The following is a 23,719-nucleotide window of genomic DNA, read 5'->3' on the forward strand; positions in this document are numbered from 1 at the left end:
TCCCTGGTTTTTAGGGAGCAATTAGAGGAACTCCCTAGTCTTTTTTGCAATTTATTTTTTTGCAGTAACCTTCTAAATGCAATTTTTTTCAAAGAAACAAATAATTTTTGAGTGGGGCAGCCTAATGATCAAGCCTATGGCCCTAGTATTGATATGCGATTCATGGTAATGTTAAATTCTTAAAATGAAAGTGACATTCTCCTTGATCTTCATTTTCATCCTTTTACTTAGATTTTTAACATTACCATGAAATGACTCAGGATGTTTGAGAGTGGTTCCTACTTCATTGGATTTCATATGGAGAAAGTAGAATTTTAGATCTCATTCAAAATCCAACAGACTTATCAGTATTTCAGGATTTCAGGATTGGGGGGATTGTAATGTTTCCATTGGATTTTGTCATGTATTAGGATATGGAACTCGTATTTAATCAAGAGCACCAACCCCTCTATGTACCTTGATGTTAGTGACATTGGTTGTCGAACTCCTCTATCATGACCCTACTAAAAATGTACCCATCGCTCAAACAAAATCTTGACTTGACATGCTATGTTTTTTCTATCTTATGTTAATGCTTAGAGGGTGATATTAATGACAAAGATTCCTATACAGATCCAAAGGTAATGACAAAGATACCTCTGGATGTTAATGCTTAGTGGGTGATATTAGTGACAAATATCCTAATTTTCCAACAAGACTAAAAAATTAGACATTTCTTGTGGTGGCAAGAGGCCCAAGCATTAGCAATAAATAATAGATTTACTTGTCTTTTCTAGTTTCTAGTAGTTTTTATAACTGGTGACTCTTTCATATTTATCATGATATTTTTTGTAAACATTATATGACAATTTAAGTTTGAAGTTTGACGCTGGCAATTATAACTCATTGGTAATGAATTATGAATATGATGCTTCGTGAAAGTTGAATGTTGTTTTTTAATTTCATTTTGTAACATTTCATTTCATGTTAGATATTATTTTTTGTAATGGTTACACTTAGCTTACAAGTACAACTTTGGTGATCAATGATGATAAATGTTATATATTGAATTTTGAAAGCTTGAAACTTTAGGATTGATGAATCATGAGACTCAATATGTTGTATGTTACTATGTTACTAACTTGTGGACGTGGCTGATGAAGATTATAACTTCTAGATGACGGTCGTTATATGGTTCAATCTCTGTTTTTTATGCTTTTTATATCTAATTCATTATTCTACATGCTTTTATTGACACATATGCATCAAAATATATAAAAATATATATTATATAAAAAATCACTCCCAAACCGGGAGCTTTTGAAAATGTCGCTCCCGCTCCCGCTCCCGCTCCTTGTTTTCGTTCCCGCTCCCAAGTAACCTTGATACATTCATTCACTTTGACAACAGAAATAACAATGCTTAGAACAATATAAAAACTTGATATATGCTCCAACAAAATAGTCTTCAATATATCACTTACTTTGTTGATGAAAGTCAACCCGAAGTATTGAATGCAGGGCCAGGAAAGAAACCCCAACATTGCAACGCGAACCTTGTTCTATAGTGTAGCAATAACTCCCTCAAAATATGTATCATTGCCCCTTTTTTCCACTGATATTGTCAGCACCCCACGTACAACAAATAGCCCCACTCAAAACAATGAAACTTGGTCCCCAATAGTGATAGACTCAGCCCCACACAGTGGCTGTAACTTGGCCAGGAAATAAATGAAACTCGACCCTCTTATTAGTGAGAAACTCGACCCCCTTTTGATGAAGCTATTAGTCCACCAACATGTTGAGAAATCTATAGGGCAATGATTAGAGTGATTTCTCTTTTCTTGATAACTACTTGTGATCTCTTTTTACTTTTTCTTACTTATTAGCTTCTTTACTTATTATTATGTTTATATATCATCAAACAACTACCAAAACAAGAACACAGAATGTAGGCTGCAAGCAAGGGCCAAACCTCTCCACTTGAGAGGAAAACCCGCAAATCTCTTCTCTTCTTATAGATTATTCGATTGACGAATTCCAAGACCTCTAGACGAAGACCAATACTCTCCAAGACCAAGTCGGTGCTTCCTTTGTCCAAGTCAAACGAATCAAATCTCTTCCAGCAACACAACTTCGACCACTAGCTTCAAAATTTCGGCCTCTACTGCAAGTCTGAAATTTTCAGCCCTCCCAGCAGCTGCTTCCGCCACATATGTGAGCTTATTCTGGCCTCTCAAGCCTTCTTCAGATCTTCGCTTGGCTTTCTCCTTCTTCTGGTGCTTGAGGATGGCCTAATGTGACCTTCACTGACCTTCTTTCTCTTCCGTAAGATCGAACCTGCAAAAGAAAAACCCTAGACCGGCAAGAGGAACCCTAGTCTTCCTTCGCACGTTTGAGAGAGAAATAGCCCAGAAACATTTCTTCTTCGTCCTTCTCCTTCTTCACTGCCTTCTTTGTCTTCCTTCTTCACTTGAATGAGTGAATGATGAATGTCTTCCTAGGAGGTTGAGTTTCCTCCTTTATATAGGCTTCTTAAGGTGGACGTGGCTTAGCTGCTAGGCTGACTTGGTCTTGAAGGGTATTTTGACACGTTTAATGACAAAATTAATTTTCTTTACAAGTTACAATGTGCCCGATGGGGTCTTCAAATTGTGACAATGATTCTTTTGACTTCTTGACCTAGGACAAATCCTAAAAGCACTCAATGTGGGCTTGACCTCCAAAATAAAAGACCTTGAGCATGAAACCCATGCTCCAAAAATAATGATAATAATTTTTCTTTCATTTTACAATATAAAAGAATCAAAAGTACCTTTCATATTTATGAAGACTGAACCTAGTTACACAATTTTTCAACACTCCCTCTAAACTAGGGAGGTATTCATAAATGGTACATAGACATTCTCAATCTGAAGAGATCTCATAAGAAGAGTCGGATTGGTAACCCATTTGTTTAGCATCATATCAACCAACATTGTCATATAGCAAGGCCTTGACTAACACCTGTATCTCTCCACAAGAGCAGAGCACAATGCTGGCGAGGTCAATGATTTATAGACATCGTCATCATTGTCTCTCTTGGAACATACTTCACCTAGGTTCTCTCAGAGCATGTTCTACCAGGACTATTCTTATCTTGGATAGCCAGTCCTCAAAGAATATCGGTCCTCTATGACTACTCTTATCTTGGATGCCCTACCACATCCTCAAAGAGTATCGGATGCCAGATGCTTACCCAATCCTCCATTCTTTCTTCCCAAGTGAAGACAAGAATGATGTGCTTATCTCTCCCTCTCAACCAGGGAGGATATATCAACCAAACCAAGCTTGTCTCTCAAATACACAAGCTTCTTGTTAAGAAGAGATTTTGTCAAAATAACAGCGACCTGTTCATCAGTAGAAATATACCGTAGATGCAACACACCATCTTGTACTAGCTTCCAAATGTAGTGATACTTGTTGTTTATATTCTTTGTCTTTCCATGATACATTGGGTCTTTAGACAATCTTATACAACTGGTGTTATCACAATGTATCACTGTAGGGTCCATGGGTCCTTCAAACAAGTTAGACAACGCCTTCCTCAACGAGATAGGTTCTCTGCCTACTTCACAGGCTGCAATATACTCAGCCTCAACACTACTCAAAGCAACCGTATCTTGCTTTTTGTTCATCCCAAACTAAAACATCCTTCTGTAGTGCACCTTCCTTCCTACTCATTGTCTCCCCAATTGAAATTTGTATATCCAATCAAATGGACATCATTCCTCCTATCATATTTCAAGCACTGGTGGATTGTTCCTTGCATATATCTCAGTATGTTTTGCTGATATCCAATGATCATGCTTCGACTCCACTTGGAATTGACTGAGAACATTTACTACAAAACATCTGTCTGGTCGTGTATTCACCAAGTACATCAGTTAGCCAATCAATTTTCTATACCTAGTAGGATCCACAAGGCTCAATTTAGAACTCCTTAGTCTTTTAAAGTTTGTGATCATCGGGGTTGTCATTGGTTTGCAATCCATCATGTCAAATCTCTTCAACATTTTGATAACATACTTTCCTTGACCTAGATAGATCTCATCAAGTCCTTGCCAGACTTGCAGTCCCAAATAGTAGTGCATTAGCCCTAGATCCTTCATGTCAAATTCTGCTGCTAGTTGATTTTTACATTTTTCAATTCGACCTTCCACACCTGTGAAGAGAAGATCATGCACATACAGAAGAATGATCACTGACTCTCCCTTCACAACCTTAATATAAAGGTTCGGATTAGCAAACTCTTTGTGAAGCCTAATCTTTGTAGGTATGCATCCATCCTAGCATACCATGCCCTTGGTGCTTGCTTGAGGCCATAGAATGCCTTCGTCAATCTGCAAACATATGCGTCTCTATCTTTAACTTCAAATTCCAAGGGTTGCTCTATATGGACTTCCTCATCAATTGTGCCATTTAGGAATGTATTCTTGACATCCATTTGGTGGATGTTCCATCCCATCAATGCTGCCAAGAGAAAATGTTCCTTCATAATTGATGCCTTCTTGTTGAGAGAAGCCCCTAGCCACAAATCTTGCTTTATGTTTATCAATACTTCCATCTGCTGCATGTTTAATCTTATAGAGCCACTTGGAAGTTACCACAGATTTGTCGTTAGGCCTAGGTATGATCTCCCAAACTCCATTTTTCATTATAGATTGATACTCTTCATTCACGGGATCCCTCCATTCTTGGTGTGTGACAACTTCTTCAAAGGTGGATGGCTCTGCTTCTATCAACTTCGTCATATAGGCTGCATACCCAGAATATCGTTTGGGCTTCTTGCTTTCCTTGAATGTGCCTTGAACTGCTCCATGACCTTCTGCATCAAGTAGTGTAGACTTCAACCAATTAGGTCTCTTTCTAGTTTCGGGGATTACCACAAGTTGTATAGGTTCATTGGGACCTTCATCTTCATGATTTGATTTTTCTTCCTACCTAGTAACTTCCTCTTCAGATACTGGAAGTTCTTCGTCATCAAAGTCGATAGGAAGATCCTTTGATTTATTGAATGCAATACTTTCGTCAAATATCACATCTCGACTGACTTCTATTCGGTGTCCTCCTTTTATGTAGATCCTATAATCCTTAGAAGAGTTACTGTGGCCAACAAATGTTCCCTTCATGCCTGATGGATCCAACTTCTGTCGTTCTGCAACCCCATTTTGTTTGCGATTATATGGGACTATCAGCTCCCTTTTAATCCTAGACTCCTTACAGGAGGCTATAATTTCCTTTGATGTGTATTTTCCTCCATTATCAAACCTTAATATCTTGATTATGCTTTCTATAAGGTTCTCTACTCCAACTTTGAATTCTTGAAATTTGGTAAATACTCCATCTTTGTATTTCATTAAGTAAACCCAAGTTTTGCTTGAATGGTCATCTATAAGCCTAATCTTTGTAGGTATGCATCCATCCTAGCATACCATGCCCTTGGTGCTTGCTTGAGGCCATATAATGCCTTCTTCAATCTACAAACATATGCCTCTCTATCTTTAACTTCAAATTCCAAGGGTTGCTCTATATAGACTTCCTCATCAATTGTGCCATTTAGGAATGCAGTCTTGACATCCATTTGGTGGATGTTCCATCCCATCAATGCTGCCAAAGAGATCAACAAACATATAATTGTATACCTTGCTGTTAGAGCAAATGTTTCTTCATAATTGATGCCTTCTTGTTGAGAGAAGCCCCTAGCCACAAATCTTGCTTTATATTTATCAATACTTACATCTGCTACATGTTTAATCTTATAGAGCCACCTGGAAGTTACCACAAATTTGTCGTTAGGCCTAGGTACGATCTCCCAAACTCCATTTTTCATTATAGATTGATACTCTTCATTCATGGGATCCTTTCGTTCTTGGTGTGTGACAACTTCTTCAAAGGTGGATGGCTCTGCTTCTATCAACTTCATCATATAGGCTGCATACCTTGAATATCGTTTGGGCTTCTTGCTTTCCTTGAATGTGCCTTGAACTGCTCCATGACCTTCTGCATCAAGTAGTGTAGACTTCAACCAGTTAGGTCTCTTTCTAGTTTCAGGGATTACCATAGGTTGTATAGGTTCATTGGGACCTTCATCTTCACGATTTGATTCTTCTTCCTCCCTAGTAACTTCCTCTTCAGATACTGGAAGTTCTTCGTCATCATAGTCGATAAGAAGATCCTTTGATTTCTTGAATGCAATACTTTCGTCAAATATCACATCTCGATTGACTTCTATCCGGTGTCCTTCCTTTATGTAGATCCTATAATCCTTAGAAGAGTCACTGTAGCCAACAAATGTTCCCTTCATGCCTGATGGATCCAACTTCTGTCGTTTTGCAACTCCATTTTGTTTGGGATTATATGGGACTATCAACGCCCTCTCAATCCCAGACTCCTTACAGGAGGCTATAATTTCCTTGGATGTGTATTTTCCTCCATTATCAGACCTTAATATCTTGATTCTGCTTTCTATAAGGTTCTCTACTTCAACTTTGAATTCTTGAAATTTGGTAAATACTTCATCTTTGTATTTCATTAATTAAACCCAAGTTTTCCTTTAATGGTCATCTATAAATGTGACATAATATAGATGACCTCAAGTGATTTAGGAGTCATAGGACCACAAACATCGGAATGAATAAGATCCAAGATTTTTTTTGTCCTTGAAGCACTGCTTCCAAATGGACTCTTGGTGTTCTTACCCAATGCACATCCCTTGCATACTCCTTTGTGATCTTCTTTCAGTTCGAGGATTCCATCTACTATTGAATTTAGGGTTGGAAGGATTTTGAAGTGGAGATGACTGAATCTTCTATGCCAAAGTTCACATGGGCTGATTTCAATGTGAACTAAAGCTTGAGCAAGGGGAGTTAGTCGCCTGTAAAGTCTTCCTTCACAAATTCTAATCGCTCTTGCATTTTCTATGCTTGATTTTTTACTCCATTCTACAACTCTTTCATCAATGAAAGCCACTCTATCACCTTTATCTTCTAGACTTGAAATCAAGGTTGCACGAAACAGGGAAACAGGTACGAGTTTCCGAAACGAGAAGCGATACGAAACGCGACCTCCCCAAATTTTGGAAACAGGGAAACACGAATATATATATATATATATATATATATAGGACATTTAAGAAATATGTGCAATCATAAAGCATATATGATACATTCTAATTTATTACATTATGATAAAATTGTCAATTGTCAATGCATAAACTATAAGTATCTAAATTTACACCACATTTACTCATGAATAATCACATAATGAAAATAGAAATATCCAAAATCAGCCACGAGAAATTTCTAATTTTTTGTCTCGTGCTTGATTGGGAGTCTCCTCCTACATAGTCGAATGACCTTAGTCCTCTTGATTAAATACAAGTTTCATACCCTAGTACCCTACATTCTCTTGATTATTGGGAGTCTCCCCTACATAGAGGGCTTTGTTCTCTCGATTAAATACAAGTTCCATACCCTAGTACATGATAAAATCCAATGGAAACATTGCAATCCCCCCAACCCTGAAATCCTGAAAAACAGATAAGTCTGTTGGATTTTGAGTGAGATCTAAAATTCTACTTTCTCCATATGAAATCCAATGAGGGCAAAACCACTCTCAAACATCCTGAGTCATTTCATGGTAATGTTAAAAATTTAAGTAAAAGGATGAAAATGAAAAATAAAGGAGAATATCACTTTTACTTTAAGAATTTAACATTACCATGAACTGCATATCAACACTAGGGCAAAAGTTCACTTTTATAACTTTAGACAGGGATCTGAAAGCAACTAGAAGTCACTAGGCTAACGTAAGAATAGATTAGAAAACAAATAAATTAAAAAAACACAAGTAAATACTGAAACGTGGGTCGTACGGCCCTGAAACGCGTTTCAGGCCGTACTGGCCACGTTTCAGTTTCGTGAAATGTGGCAGTACAGCCTGAAACGTGTTTCAGCGTTTCGTACTCGCTTCCGTACGGAAACGCCCTCCTACCCCATGTTTCCTGCAACATAGCTTGAAATGGAAAGTAAATTCCTATGCAAACCTGGAACAAATTGGATGTTGTTGGGATGAATATTTCCTCCATTTTCTAGCTCTAGTGAGGTTGATCCAATTCCTCTCACATGATAGCTCTTATTATCACCAAGCTCTATAGAGTAAGAGGACTTTCTTTTTGACAATGTGTTTAGTTACTTGTGATGGTCAGTCATATGTCTTGATGCCCCACTATCGATCACCCAAATGCTCTTATCTTGAAATGTGCTAGTGAGTGCTAAGAAGAGTCCTTCGTCCTTTGACTTGATCTCTTCCTTCTTTGGAGTAACTAGAAGATTCCATACTTCTTTGAAGCCCTTTTTGAGATGACTTGCTACCTTTGAACACTTTTTTAGAAACTTTTTCAGTGTAGTAGAGATCTTCATAATGCCCTTATCCAACCTTAGCTCTGATTCCATGTTGATAAATTTATAGGGCAATGATTAGAGTGATTTCTCTTTTCTTGATAACTGCGTGTGATCTCTTTTTACTTTTTTCTTACTTATCATATTTACTTATTATTATGTTTATATATCATCAAACAGCTACCAAAACAAGAAGAATAAGAACACAAAATGTTGGCTATAAGCCAGGGCCAAAACCTCTCCACTTGAGAGGAAAACCCGCAAATCTCTTCTCTTCTTATAGATCCTTCAATTGACGAATTCCAAGACCTCTAGACCAAGACCAATATCCTCCAAGACCAAATCAAACCTAGTCAAATCTCTTCAGTAACACAACTTCGACCCTTAGCTTCAAAATTTCATCCTCTACTGCAGGTCTGAAATTTTTGGCCCTCCCAGCAGCAGCTGCTGCCACACGTGTGAGCTTATTCTGGCCTCCCAAGATTTCTTCAGACCATTGCTTGGCTTTCTCCTTCTTTCGGTGCTTGAGGATGGCCTAATGTGACCATCGTTGACCTTCTTTCTCTTCATTCTTCAAGATTGAACCTGCAGAAGAAAAATCCTGGACCAACAACAACAACAAAAACCCTAGCCTTCCTTCATACGTGTGGGAGAAAAAATAGCCCAAAAACACTTCTTCTTCGTGCTTCTCCTTCTTTGCTGCCTTCTTTGTCTTCCTTCTTCACTTGAATGAGTGAGTGATGAATGTCTTCCAAGGAGGTCGAGTCTCCTCCTTTATATAAGCTTCTTAAGGTGGATGTGGCTTCTCAAATTAGGTCGACTTCCTAGTTGCTAGGCCGACTTGGTCTTGAAGGGTATTTTGACACTTTTAATGAAAAAAATAAATTTCTTTGCAAGTTACAATGTGCCCGATGGGTCCTTCAACTTATGGAAATGACTCTTTTGACTTCTTGACCTAGGAAAAATCCTAGAAGCACTCGATGGGTGCCTGACCCCTAAAATAAAAGACCTTGAGCATGAAACCCCTACTCCAAAAATGTAGAGATTCCTTGTAGATTCAAATTGCTAATTGTAACAATAGACTTGAGTTTACTTTACTCATTAGCAGAAACAATTAAATTATTGTGAAATCACGAAGCATACAAGAGAAAGAATTCAATCAACACATTACACAATGATTTTTTGGGGAAAGCCACAGCTAAAACCCCTGCTATCTTTATATTGCATTAGTCAGAAAATATGAGAAGATTACAATGCTTTGATCAAGCCGAGCAACCTCTGCATTATCTCTATTTTTCTCACACTTCTTAGACAAGCCCTGGCCAATACTTAACCAATTTTCTATTTGCCCAAGTTGCTATTTCCTTGCGCTGTTTCCTTGGGAATTAGATACTATTAATTAGGGAAATTCTTCAATTGGAATTGCGCAATCCTCATAGGCCTTCATCTGATTGCATGCACCACATGTATAATTTAGATGATTGTACAACTGATAGTACATTGTCCCTGAACTCCAATCTCAACTGGATAACTCTTAGATCCGACATGCATGAATTGTTTATGAGTGAATCATTAGTTAACTGGTTGATCAATGCAGACACACCACACTACTAGACCTCCCACTAGTTCCTCCAACAGTTGGAACTAGTTTAACCGACTTTAACTCAAGTTAAACTGAATTAATTAATTACAACTCAAAATAAACTCAACCAACGCTCCTATAATGTAGGAGACACTCTACATGACTCAAGTTAGACCCTTAACTCAAATTAACTGAGCCAACTAAGTCAAATTAACGTAGTCAAGTAATACAAGTTGTCATGTGATGTGGAATTAAAATTTATTCCTAATTTAATTCAAGGACAAAATTAAATTAGGATTTTCTTGTTGCATTTTCAATACTCCTGCTCAACAATAAAAGGATTATCTGCTACCCCAATCCTACCTCTATGAAACTCGAATTTGCATCATGACAATGCCTTTGTCAAAATATCTGCATCCTGTTTTTTCGGTAGGAATGTACTCCAACAACATGATTCTCCTCTGCACACAATCTCGTAGATGGTGATACCCGATGTCGATATGCTTGGAACAATCATGAAAAACTAGATTCTTATAGGGTTTGATACAACTCTGATTGTCACAGTAAATCACTGTAGTATCAATCTGCTGACCAAATAACCCAACAAGGATCTTTCTCATCCAGATAGCCTCACAAGCTGCTTGACTAGCAGCCATGTATTCTGCTTTTTCCGAACTAAATGCCACTGATCTTTGCTTCTTGCTGTACCAAGAAACCGCTGCTGACCCATTACTGAAGATTTCCCTTGATGTGCTCTTCCTGTTGGATGGACTCCCTGCCCAATTTGCATCTGTTAAGCCTTACAACTTCACTCTCTCTGTCCGTCTGTACCAAAGACCAAACTGAGTGATGCCTCTGAGGTATCTCAACACATGATTAACTTCCTTCCAATGGAGTTTGGTTGGCTTAGCCATTGCTTGACTAAGCTGGTTAACTACAAAACATATGTCCGATAGTGTGTTCACCAAATACATAGTGAACCCACAAGTTGCCTGTAAATAGTAGCCTCCACTACTTCACCTGAAGTAGCGTCTTCCTTCCTCCAATTTCCTGCTAAAGGAGTCTCCATGGGTTTGCTACTCTCCAAGTGGAACTTCTTTAGTATCTCGTTGGCATACTTGCCCCGAGAGACAAACAATTCCTCATCTCCTTGCCATACTTCCATACCAAGGAAATAATGCATGAGCCCCAGGTCCTTCATCTCGAATTCTCTTGCAAGATCCTCTTTGCAAGATTTTACCAGCTTCTCATCACCTGTTAGAATTAAATCATCGACATATAATACTATAATCAACAATTTAACTTCAACCACAATATGGTAAAGGTTCACATCTGCTTCACTTTTGGTGAAGCCCAACCTGGTGAAATAACTGTCAATCCTGGTGTACCAAGCACGGGGTGCTTGTTTCAATCCATACAACGCTCGCTTGAGTCTGCACACATGCGACTCTCTGTTGAAGGTCTCAAATCCTTCCAACTACTCAATGTACACCTCTTCCTCAATCAAACCGTTGAGGAATGTTGTCTTCACATCCATTTGATGTATCTTCCATCCCATTTGCGCTGAAAGTGCTAGAATAGATCTGATTGAAGAATACCTTGCTACTGGAGCAAAGGTCTCTTTGTAATCAATTCCCTCCACTTGAGAGAACCCTCTGGCCACAAATTTGGCCTTGTGTTTCTCCACACTCCCATTTGCTGCTTGCTTTACCTTGTAAAGCCATCTGGAACTCACCATTGACTTGTTTGTTGGTCTTGGGACCACTTCCCAAACACTATTTATGATAATGGAGTCATACTCCTCTACCATGGCATCAACCCATACTGGTTGTTGCATTGCTTCCTCGAATGAGGATGGCTCAATCTCTACACTCTCGCTCATCAGAGCCATGTAGCCAGTGTACCGATCTAGTGACCTCCTCTGCCTGCGCTGTGATGTGGGTGCTCCCACATTCTCTCTAGCATCATGCATCAATCTGTCAGCCTCTCTGGTGTGCTTCCTTCTATCTCTGGAAGTCTCTGCATGAGTGGGTGCTTCCATTCTCTGCTTCTCTGCATGTGGCTGCTCCACATCATCCTGAGGTTCTTCCTTTGGAGCTAAAAGCTCCTCTTCTCCATGCAATTGAAGCTCCCTCTTAAGGGAACATCTCATGGCCTTCTCTTCATCGAACTTCACATCTCTACGAACCACTGTCATCCTGTGAGATGGTAGGTACACCTGATAGTTGTGAGGTGTATCAATGTACCCCACAAATATGCCAAACTCAGCTGTCAGTTCTAGCTTTTTCCTTGCATGCTTGGTAAAATGACAATAAACTGATGAACCAAAGATCTTGAAGTGTGCCATGTTTGGTTTCTTATCTGAAAAAACTTCTTCTAGTGTACTCATCTGGAGAATCTGATGAATACTCGTGTTCTGCACATATACAACTGTGTTGCATGCTTCAACCCACAAGTGCAACGGTAGGTCCTGATCATGTAACATTGTCGCGCAACTCCCACAATACTTTTGTTCTTCTTTTCAACCACCCCATTCTGTTGTGGGTTATGGGGTGCATTAACTCCCGTCGAATGCCTTCTGATGCACAAAAGTTCTTGAATTCATTCGACACATATTTTCCACCGTTATTGCTCCAAAGAGCCTTCACTTTCCTGTTAGTCTCTTTTTCAACGAGTGCTTTAAATTCACAAAATTTAGAGAAAGTCTAATCATTCTTCTGCATGAAGAAAATCCATTACTTATGTGAGAAATCATCTACATATATTACATAATACATGTGCTTGGCCGTGGAGGTTGTCGAGAACGCTCCACACACATATGAGTGAATTTTTTCAAGGATCGCTTGTGCTCGACTGTCAATATCATGAAAGGTGGATTTGGTGTACTTCCCCAATGTACACCCTTTGCATGTATCTCTCTGCTCTAACACACCCTTGGGAAGTCTTGTAGAAATCTGCTGCATGATCTTCAAAGCTCCAAGTGACCCAATTTGCTATGCCACAACTCATTGATGTCTCGGCTCTGCACCTTCTCTGCTTTTGTGCTCAAGGTAGCAAAATCTTATACATCCAATATGTAGAGGTTCTTCACTTGAACCCTGATTCGCTTCACTTGTCCTGAGGCTATGTGATGAAGGAAATCCTTTCCTTTGCTAAATATCACATCGTAGCCACAGTTCTCCAACATAGCAACTGAAACCAAATTCTTCTTCAGACCCAGAACATACATGACATCTTTTAATGTGAGAGGAGAACCATACTCCCTCTGAAAAGTAACAACACTGATGTCGGTCGCGCTATACCTTCCATCATCTCCCATTTCGATGTGCATATGGAGGTCCTTCTCCTCCAAGTCATTGAAGAATTCTTTGTTGCCAGTCATATGGAATGAGGCTCCACTATCCAGATACCACACACTACCCATCATTGATGTCACCATGCAAGCGATGAGGGTGAAATCCAACACGAATTGTGAGGCAAGAGCTTCACCTGCCGCTCCTTGTGAGGGCTTCTTGCCAACCTTCTTTTGTGGACACGTCGTGGTATAGTGTCCCAACCCATGACAGTGAAAACATTTAATCTTCGACAAGTCCTTCTTGTCGCCCTAACTAGAATTTGATTTTTAATGGGATGACTTCTCCTTCCCTTTCTTTGCCTTTCCAACTAAGGCACAATTCTTCTCATCATCATGCTTGGATGAGGATCCATCTTTGGTGTTTCATCGAATCTCTTCTTGCACTAAGTCGGACCACAAATGCTCCTACTCTGGTAGTTGCGCCTTCCCATTTACCGAATCGTGGTAGTTGTTCCAGCTCTTGGGAAGGCCTAGAAGTGTTAGGTTAACTAGATCATCTTCAGCAACTGTAACACTCCATGTTCATCTCGACATTGGGTGAACTTGGTAAAGTCCTTTGGTATTGTGATGCCCTTCTCCATCTTGATTTTCCTGAGCTGATCCTTCAGTGCCAACTTCCTGTGTTCACTGTTGTTTTGAAATAGGTCTTTCAAGGCCTTCCACATTGCGTATGGAGTCCCCTTATCGTGGAGGTTCGAGACAATATTATTTAGAACTCTTTCTAGGATATCCTTCTTGCCTTTGCAACACGTTTTCTCCACTCTGTCAGATCTTGAGCATCAATTACTGGAGGCTTAGGAATATCTTTGTCTATGAATTCCTTAAGCCCGTTGTCTTCCAACACTGCCTTTACCCTGTACTTCCAAGCAATATAGTTCGAACTACCCTCAAGGGCATATTCGAGTCTCAATCCGTAGAACGATATCCTGCTGACTCTGAAGAATGATACTGCAAAAGACAAACTCATGTTCTCCTATTCTAGAGTGATTTCTGCGCTGATACCATGTAGAAATTCCTTGTAGATTCAAACTGCTAATTGTAATTTACTAAAACAATAGACTTGAATCTACTCTAATCATTAGCAGAAACAATTAAATGATCGTGAAATCACGAAGCATACAAGAGAAAGAATTCAATCAACGCATTACACAATGATTTTATGGGGAAAGCCACAACTAAAAACCCCTGCTATTTGTATATTGCATTAGTAAGAAAATATGAGAAGATTACAATGCTTTGCTCAAGCCCAAGCAACCTTCGCACTATCTCATCTGTCTCACACTTCCTAGACTAGCCTAGGCCAATACTTAACCTTTTTTCTGCTTACCTAAGTCCTTATTTCCTTTCATTGTTTGCTTGGGAATTAGCCCCTATTAATTAGGGAGATTCTTCAATTGGAATTGCGCAATCTTCATAGGCCTTCCTCTGACTGCGTGCACCACTTGTACAGTTCGGATCATTATACAATTGATAGTACACTGTGCCTGAATTCCAATCTCAACTGGGTGACTCTCAGATCTGACATGTATGGGTTATTTACTATGTTGCATGAGTTTCTGGAACGTGGGAATGTTGGGAACTTGGGCATGGGTGTCGGAAACGGCTAGAGGTTTCCCCAAAATTTACAGGAAATGGCTAATCGGGAGCGATAATATTATATAATAAAAAAATAAAAAATATTTTTTTAATTATATAATTTATATAATAATCAAAATTAATATTGAATCAAAATATTTAAATATTAAAATCAATTTAAATATATAAATAATAAATATATAATCTCTCTTATATAAAAATATATTCTTTGGGTGTCTCTCTCCCTGAGTCTCTCCCATTTATATATGTAAACTATTAAAATGTTAAGTTCATTATGACACATGACGAGTCTTTGAAACGATTTGGCTTAGAAATACAAAGGAACAATTTTACATATGCTTTCTAGTTTTTCTTAAGAGAAAGTAAAGCAACTCTAATGTTTGAGCATTGACTACCACATACAATATGCACACACAATCTTCTGCCATATATATACATAAACAACAAAAGAAATACTCATTAGCATGACATCCCAGATATCGCCCTTACATCGAGGTGCCACACACTTTTTTAACCCATCAAGAGATTGCTCCAGTTTCTCAATTAAGGATATCGGTGTTAAGGATGTCTTTGGCCTTTCTTCCTGTGAAGGTTTCAACTTAGGCTCATGTTTTGTGGGTAGTTCAACATATTTCTCTACAAGCTTTGTATTCCCCAACCCCAGGGAACACGGGAACTCCAAAAAAACAGTCTTAAAAGCTCCCGAACTTTCCTAAGCTCCCATATAATTCCAAAGCTCCCTGGAGCATGGGAACCATTGGAACGGGTTTCTCAACTCTTGGGAGCAGTTCTCGTGTAACAGAGGTTATGTATGAGTGAATCATCAGTTAATTGGTTGATCACTGCAGACCACTAGTTCAGGTTATTTATGAGTGAATCATCAGTTAATTGGTTGATCACTGCAGACCACTAGTTCCTCCAATTGTTGGAACTAGTTTAACTGGCTTTAACTCAGTTAATTAATTAATTAAATTCAAAATAAACTCAACCAGGGCTCCTATAATGTAGGAGACACTCTACATGACTCAAATTAGACCCTTAACTCGAATTAACTGAACCAACTAAGTCGAATTAACTTAGTTAACTAATACAAGTTGTCATGTGATGTGGAATTACAATTTTATTGCTAATTTAATTCAAGGACAAAATTAAATTAGGATTTTCTGGTTGCATTTTCAACAAAAAATAATAATAATAAATTTTCTTTCATTTTACAATATACAAGAATCAAAAGTACATTTCATATTTATGAAGACTGAACCTAGTTACACATTTTTCAACACAACAAACTAGGGAACTTGACCCTCTTTACCACAACAACTCAACCCTCAAGAACAATGACTTCGTACAACAAGGAAGAGAGGTTTTGACCTCCAAAGAATGGCTCAATTTTGGCCCTCAACCATAACAGATAACTCCACTTGCAAGATGTTGATTTCTGTAGCATCGGATGTGCTCTTGCCTCGAGATTTTGCAGAGAGGCTAAGACACATGCATTCTCCAATACCCATAATCATTTGGGAAAATTCCACCTAGAGATGATTTAATTAAAATAATTAACTTTTTAAAATGGTTCCCTCAGTCTAAACTTAGGAAGTTTGGTTAATTAAAAGGTATCAATTAAATTAGGTGTGTATCTTCTAGAAGAAGACGAGGATCAACTCCCATTTAATCCTAGACCTTGATTATGTTTTAATCTTGGCCATTGGTGCTCCAACGAGAGATTATGAGGAGTTCGATGGAGACTTGGCGAACACACTTATGCAATTCGATTTTGTTGGGAAGTTGATTTCTTGAGTAGTAGTTGTGAGTTGCTGGAAGTGACTTAGCAAAGTCGAAGCAGTGAGAGAGTGGCAGGGATAGGAGACCGGAGGAGAGTTTTCCAGATGCGGGGAATGCAAGGCAAAGAAGATAGAGAGAGGTTCAGAGAGGCAGCGCATAGCTTCAGAGGGCGTCCGAGATTCAGCTGGGAAGTCAAATTCCAAAGCCAGAAGCCGGGGTGAGACCAGAGGGCCAGAGGAACGAAGTTCCAGACAGCAAGAGATCAGAGGAGGAGGTGATGTAGACCCCTTGACGCAGGTTTGCATAGATTGACGCAGAGGCTGCGTAGAGCCAGCGTGGGGCCAACGATCCAGAGTCTGGATCAGATTCGGATTGCTAGATAGTGTGATATTTTTCCTCACTATCTCCTTGTCAGTATTTCTCTGTATCAGATTGCTAGTTTGGGCATCTAACGATTTGTACTCAGATTACTACTGCATAATAAATAAAACCCTCAGCTGCTGCACCGATTTTCCCACATTGGGTTTTTCCGGGGACATTTGTCCAAAAGCAACAGTGTATATATGTGTGTTTATTTCTCTCCAGTGCAGTATTTAATTTTCCGTAGTATTTTATTTTGTGTAGGCTGCAGTGTATGTATTTCAATATTTGTTGTGGAAAACTGCAAGTAACTTGTTCAAGTAATTTAACAAGTAGGAGAAATATTATAAGTTTACTGTAGTAGGAATCGGGTCACCGATTTTTCACACGAGAAATTATAGAATGCCCAATATTAGAAGATAAAATCAACTAATAACACCATAAACTTACTCATTGATGCCATTATCTTGTTCTCCTTGAAGCACAATATCAGAATCTGAGTGATCCCACTCCAAAACTAGCTAGGGTGTATATTTTCAGAACTGAAACCAACAACCAAGAATGAGTGTTTTCTCAAAACAGTAGATTCTTTGAGTTCTCCAAAATTCTAATTTTCAAGTGAGCAAATACAAGAATGAGGAGACAATCATTTTCCTTTTTTTATAACTCCGCCTTTTCATTAGCCTAGGACTAGCCAGTGACTTTTCATTAGCCTAGGACCCATGCCCCCCTTTTTACCACTTTACTTTTGTAATGTTTTATCTTAGGTGAATTATGTTCCCTTGATTATTATTATTATTATTAATCCATCTTAGCCTACGGGAACCTTATTAGGCTAGCGAATCCTATTCCTTATGTCTCCTAAGCGGATGGGAACATTTCACTCAGGTAACATTAGATAATTTGGGGAAAATGGAGGGAAACTTGCAATAAAAGTCAAATCTAGGGGCAAATGGAGGGAAACTTGTTAGCCTCTCCAAATTAAAATTAGGAGGGAAAAACCGCAAAGGGAATCTACAAAAAAGAGAGAGGAGATTCATTGTGGGCTTCATGGATTGTTGATAATTCTGATTGTGGGCTGAGGCTCTTGGAGGGTTTTAACTTTTAGACCCTTTTTCTCTGGTTGGTTTTAGTGGTGAAAGATTCCATGGTAGCCAATCCTCGTATCTCTCTTACTACAAGACTGAATTATGCTTAGCATAACTTTCTAAGGTGACATTCTGTGGTAGTGAGAGCTTCTGAGGTAGAATTTTGTGGCAACGAATTATTCCTGAGGCCTTATTTGTGGCAACAAATTTCTTCGAGGTATTATCTGTGGCGGCGAGATATTTTTGGGGCATGTGAGGGCTATTTTCTGAGGAAGCAATGCTGAACAAGTCAATTCCTAAGCCAATATTAAGGAGAGAGTCTCCCAGGATTACGATCTCAGAGATTCCCATATCTTTGGCCAATATTAATCCAAGCACATACATTTCATCTTGATTATTGGTCTTCTTTTCGAGCCCCCAAAAGTACTTAATAGCTAGTTTTCCTTCATGATTACATATAACTCCTCCCCCTAACTCCTCCCCCTCCTCTCACCCCTGTTCTGTATACTCTTACTTGCTCGTGGTAATTTTGCATATTGTTTTATCTCGAGACAATATTTTTTCACTGTGGACAAGGCCAAAATCCTCTTTGTGCTCACATCTCTGAGTAGATTTCATCATCCCAGAGTCCTCAGTGATTTCAGGCACTGACCCCTTCTGCCCAAGCTTCATTTTTTTCCATCTCTTGGGGGGTTGTTTTCCATCAACCTACAAATGGTTTATCTCCTCCTCTTGTGGTTTTTGGCCTTTGTTCTTCAAGTGGATCGTCAATGGACTATTGATTTCAAACTTTGTCAAGATTTATCTTTTTTACAAAGTTTTTGCAGGGGTTATTTGGGATCCATTTTGGATAACACATGTAATCAAAGTTTGCTAGCAACTTGCTTAATATCCATCTTCAGGACTAGTGATTTCAGGTACTGACCCCTTCTTCCCAAGCTTCATTTTTTTCCATCTCTTGGGTTGTGCTTTTCCATCAAGCAAGGTGCCCTCTATCATAATGCTGCCTTCAGATGTCAACCTACAAATGGTTCATTTCCTCCTCTTGTGGCTTTTGGCCTTTGTTCTCCAAGTGGATTGTCAATGGACTATTGATTTCAAACTTTGTCAAGATTTATCTTTTTTACAAAGTTTTTGCAGGGGTTTTTTTGGATAACACTAGTAATCAAAGTTTGCTAGCAACTTGGTTAATATGTGTGTGTGTAGGTTTTCATAGTTAATCATGATGATGCTCAAACTTTCTGGAGATGAACTGTGTAAGATTTTGAAATGTCCAACATTTTGAGTGGCACCCATCATTACGGACAAATAAAGCTGAAAGAATGATAGAAAAAGAGTTTTGGTGTTAAGATTTTATAGGGTGAAAACTATTAGATAGCTGTTGTGCAGTATAAGTAAAGAATCATGAAGCCATTGTGGAATAATAATAGCCGTTTCAGAAGTTTGTTTTGTGGGGTGGGGTTGAAAAGCCTGTCTGAATGAACATATAACTAACACATTCCACAACTGCATCTCCATTTCTAAACACTTTGTTTGCTTTGACCAACCCATAATTTTTGGCTCAGCACCCTATCACTCTTATTCTATCATTTGCAAAGCACTGGAAATTGAAAAACATCCTAATCATTTTCATTGGGAAGATGGCTACAAACTTAGACATCTTGGAATCTCACTACCATCTTCTTGTTCAGTAAGCCTTCTGCCTCTTCTGCATCCTTAGATTCTTTTCACTCCTATCTGGATTCCCCTCTATCTCTTTTATTTTTCTTTCCCATCTAGTGTGTATCCTCTGCCCACTAATGTTTTTCCTCTTTCCTTGCTCTTTTCAACGTGCACAGCCCCCTGCCACAACCCCACATCCAGCATAGGAAATGTAAGGGGAGGCAAAGACACTAACTGTGGTATCTCCCGGTCAATAACTAACTATGGCTCTTCAAGAAATTGGATGGCTTTAAGGTCAAGCGGGGAATTCTTTTGATCTTTTATAATTGCGTAAATCCTCTACATAATTTCTCTTCAATTATTTGGGGCTGACCCTCACCGAGGTATCACCTACCATCACACCAGACCTTGCCCTCTTATTCCCGGCCCGCCTTATAGTAAAGGTCATGACTTGTTGACTTTCCCAACATGCCCCCCTCTCCCCCAAACACACATTTCTCTAGCTTGAGCAATTCCTATTCTAGAAAATTTTGAATTAAGTTTTGATTTCTTCCTTTATACACATTTCTCTAGCTCGACCAATTCATATTCTAGAAAATTTTGAATTTAGTTTTGATTTCTTCCTTTATACCTCCCATTATATATTATAATTCAATTTTCACGTCAGCAATGTATGGCTATTATTATTTCATAATGGCTTCATGATTATTTTACTCATACGTCACAATGGTTATCTAATAATTTTCACGCTATAAAGTTTTAATCCTCCTTTCTATCACTCTTTCAGTTTAATTTGTCTCTGATTATGGATGGAGTTCCCACTCGAAAACTTTGAATGTTTCAAAATGTTGCAGTTCATCTCCAGAAAGTTCATACTTCAACTTGTTTAATAGTCTCAGAGTCAAGAAGGATCTATGCTAGTCTAAACATAGATAAATACATATTTTCAGATGCGTAAATTCTGTCATGTAAATTCCTAACTGAAAATGGTATGAAATTAAAGATCTTATGGTCAATGGATTCAAGGTTCAGCTCCCCCAATAGGCACAAAGATGTTGGGCCCAGATGCCAATACATGGTGGTTTCGATGGAAAAGTGCTTGTATTCAATGATTCCTCCCACAAGGGCTTGTATGCTTGTTCAAATGGGCTGTTTTGGTGCCTGGGCCCTGACCAATTTGTGGTAGTTATAACTTGTAATGCTTCTCTTGCACTTAAGAAAGCACTTTCAGAAAAGAGATTATGTCCTATGGTCTAGGAAGATCCTGCTGCTGACCTAAGCAACTCTTTTAGAAGCAAGCGTAGTTTATTCTGGAGGAAATGAAATTATTTCTAGGTTTCCACAACCACTTTAAAAGGGAGTCTGTACAGCTGGAAGAAAGTAGAATAGGTCAAATAATTGAAAGGGAACCCAATATCATCCTAAAAGCAGATGGAACTAAATCATTTGACTAGAGCTTACTTTTATGAGTATTTATGATACTTATTACTGCTAGGCATTTGTCCCGAGAGATCATATTGACATTAACTGGTGCTCACTACAGTTTATCTGTATTGAGCTGTTTGGATGTGCTCCATGGATCATATCCTTGCAATGAGTTGTAATGGTCTTCTAATGACTAGAGCTTACTTTTGTGTGTACTTATGATGCTTATTACTGCTGGGCATTTCTCCCGAGAGATCATATTGACATTAACTTGTGCTCATTGTAGTTTTATCTGTATTGATCTGTTGGAATGTGGTCCATGGTTTATATCCTTAGACTGAGTTGTACTGATATTTTTTCTCTAACTTATTTCTGTGAAGGTGAATCCACCTCTCATTTGCTTCTTTATATAGCCTTGTCTGTGACTATGATGTGCATCACATTGTTATGATTTTGATCCCTTGATAGATGAAACATGTAGAATTGATAACTAGGCCAACTGAGTTCCTTTTGTATGCCTTTTTAACAGACCGATTCACGTGCCTAATATATTTTATAATCCTTTGAGCTTGCAGAGATGCAAATGCAGGTGAACCTGTATTATCCAATGAAGCCTTATCTGGAAATTTAAACCCCTCTGCTGGACCTGTGCAGCTTGCGGATTTGCAGAGAATATTGAGTAGCCTGGGTAAGTCAGTCATTGTTGTGCAGTATTTCTTCCTAGTCTCAAGATCAATATGTACTATTTTGTGTGCTTTTGGGCCACAGTTTTGTTGTTGTGTATAAATTATTATCTGTTTGTTTGATGCAGAAGGGAACATTTCAGCTGCAGAAGATACAGGTATAATATTGAGTTGCACAAAATTTGATATCGGTTAACTCCAACATAATAAATATCTTGCTTAGATATATGGCAATAGTTTCCATTTTGTTGGTTATTAAATTGAAGTTTAATTCAACAGGGCCAAGTTTAGGAGATATTCTGAAGCCGGAACTAGTTCTGCCATTGCTGGAACAGTTCTCTCTGGAAGAACGACTTGCACCATATTTGCCAGAGGTGTGCTAAATAATTATGCAGTTGAATCCCCTTTCAAAAGGATACTTTTTGAGAGGATGATATGACGAATTTTTAATTTTGAGCATGTGGCAGGGTACTTGGACTCGTGAAGCTTTTCTGGAACTACTGCAAAGCCCTCAGTTCCGTCAACAAGTGGAAGCTTTTAGTTATGTGCGTCCTTGTCTTTCCTATTCTAGTAAACCTTACTCCTTGTTCCTCTAAGTGCACAAATGCTTGAAAATTTGTTCATTGGGTAAACGGAGTGGTTTGTTAATAGCAGTTTTTTAAAGTTTATTCAATTTGGGTTTCACCTATAAGGTATTTTGGCTTATGATGGTAATTTTTCATATTTTGTTCTGAAGGTTCTCCGGACAGGCCAAATTGACTTGTCCCAGTTTGGGATTGATCCTAGCAAGTGTAAATTCCTGAGATACCTTTCTATATTAATTTCCTTGTTTGTGAGCACTGTTTGATTTTGGTTTATGTATACTTGTGTATTGAAGTCTGTTTATCATTATTCTTTTAGGCGAACATGTTCTGAATGCCTGCTTTTGTACTTCAAAATTTGCGACTCTGAACTGATGAATTTGAGTTCCAGATAATTTCACTGTGGCATCTTTTCTGGAGGCCTTAGATGATGCGGTTGTAAAGAACCCAGAAACAGGTGGTGCGATTGATTCTTTAGCTGCGTCTGCTCAAGAAAGTAGGCAAGAGGATAATAAAGACATTGATTGTAATTCTCAGAAAAAAAGTGCCGGTACAGATTCGATGGATGAAGGCCATTAGTGCAGAGTGTATTTTTCTCTCACTAATTCACTTTTCCTATTTCTCCACCCTTGCCTCCGATTGCTTGCTGGAGGAAAAGTAAGATGTGGGTGGAGTCCTTGCTTTGAGAATGTTCTATTATATGAGTGTCAATATTTGTATTCAAGTATAATTACTAATCTAATTTGTGTACCCTTGAAAATGTGTGTTGTTTCATTGTCACACTGGTAACCTCTACTTCGCATTATTTGGAGTTTGTTTCATGCATTCCTTTAATTGCTTCTGCTTTCTACAGTAGCAATAGTGATAGCTAAGTCAAGTAATTTTTATCAGATCTGTTAATGGGTTATGCACAATTCATTTAGCTGTTTTGTTTCGGTTTGTTTGTTGTGGAAAGATTGGGATGGTTGGTCCTCAGGGACATGTGTAGTGTACTTGCATTGTCTTCTTGTTAGTGGCAAGCATTTGATTTATCTCAACATGAGCAAATATTAACAAAGATTGTGGATTTATAATGGTTGCTTGTAACTGGAATCCCAATCTTCTCTTTGTTGGAGGATCTAGTAGGGCGGCTTATTAAAATAATTCTCCTTATCCTTGATAAAAGCGTGTGAATTTATGTTATCTT

General features: G+C 38.5%; 1 protein-coding gene across 3 annotated transcripts in view; it reads left to right on the forward strand.

The window, feature by feature from the left end:
• The window catches only part of RPN13 (regulatory particle non-ATPase 13), a 93,168-nt gene extending 69,875 nt beyond the window's left edge, over positions 1-23,293 (forward strand). For 2 of the 3 annotated variants that reach the window (XM_089428360.1, XM_089428362.1), the window contains exons 10-15: positions 21,845-21,957; positions 22,081-22,110; positions 22,232-22,326; positions 22,420-22,497; positions 22,689-22,743; positions 22,925-23,293. In XM_089428360.1, coding sequence (XP_089284486.1) covers positions 21,845-21,957; positions 22,081-22,110; positions 22,232-22,326; positions 22,420-22,497; positions 22,689-22,743; positions 22,925-23,112 — 559 coding nt within the window. In that variant the 3' untranslated portion in view covers positions 23,113-23,293. Of the gene's footprint in view, positions 1-21,844; positions 21,958-22,080; positions 22,111-22,231; positions 22,327-22,419; positions 22,498-22,688; positions 22,744-22,852 lie in introns of all 3 variants that reach the window. The other variant, XM_089428361.1, reaches the window with a different exon arrangement.
• The last annotated feature ends 426 nt before the right edge of the window (positions 23,294-23,719 follow it).

The sequence above is a fragment of the Pinus tabuliformis genome, chromosome 4_2, assembly GCF_031772625.1.
Source record: "Pinus tabuliformis cultivar Carrire ecotype Pingquan chromosome 4_2, CPIR1, whole genome shotgun sequence".
NCBI classification, from domain to species: domain Eukaryota; kingdom Viridiplantae; phylum Streptophyta; class Pinopsida; order Pinales; family Pinaceae; genus Pinus; species Pinus tabuliformis.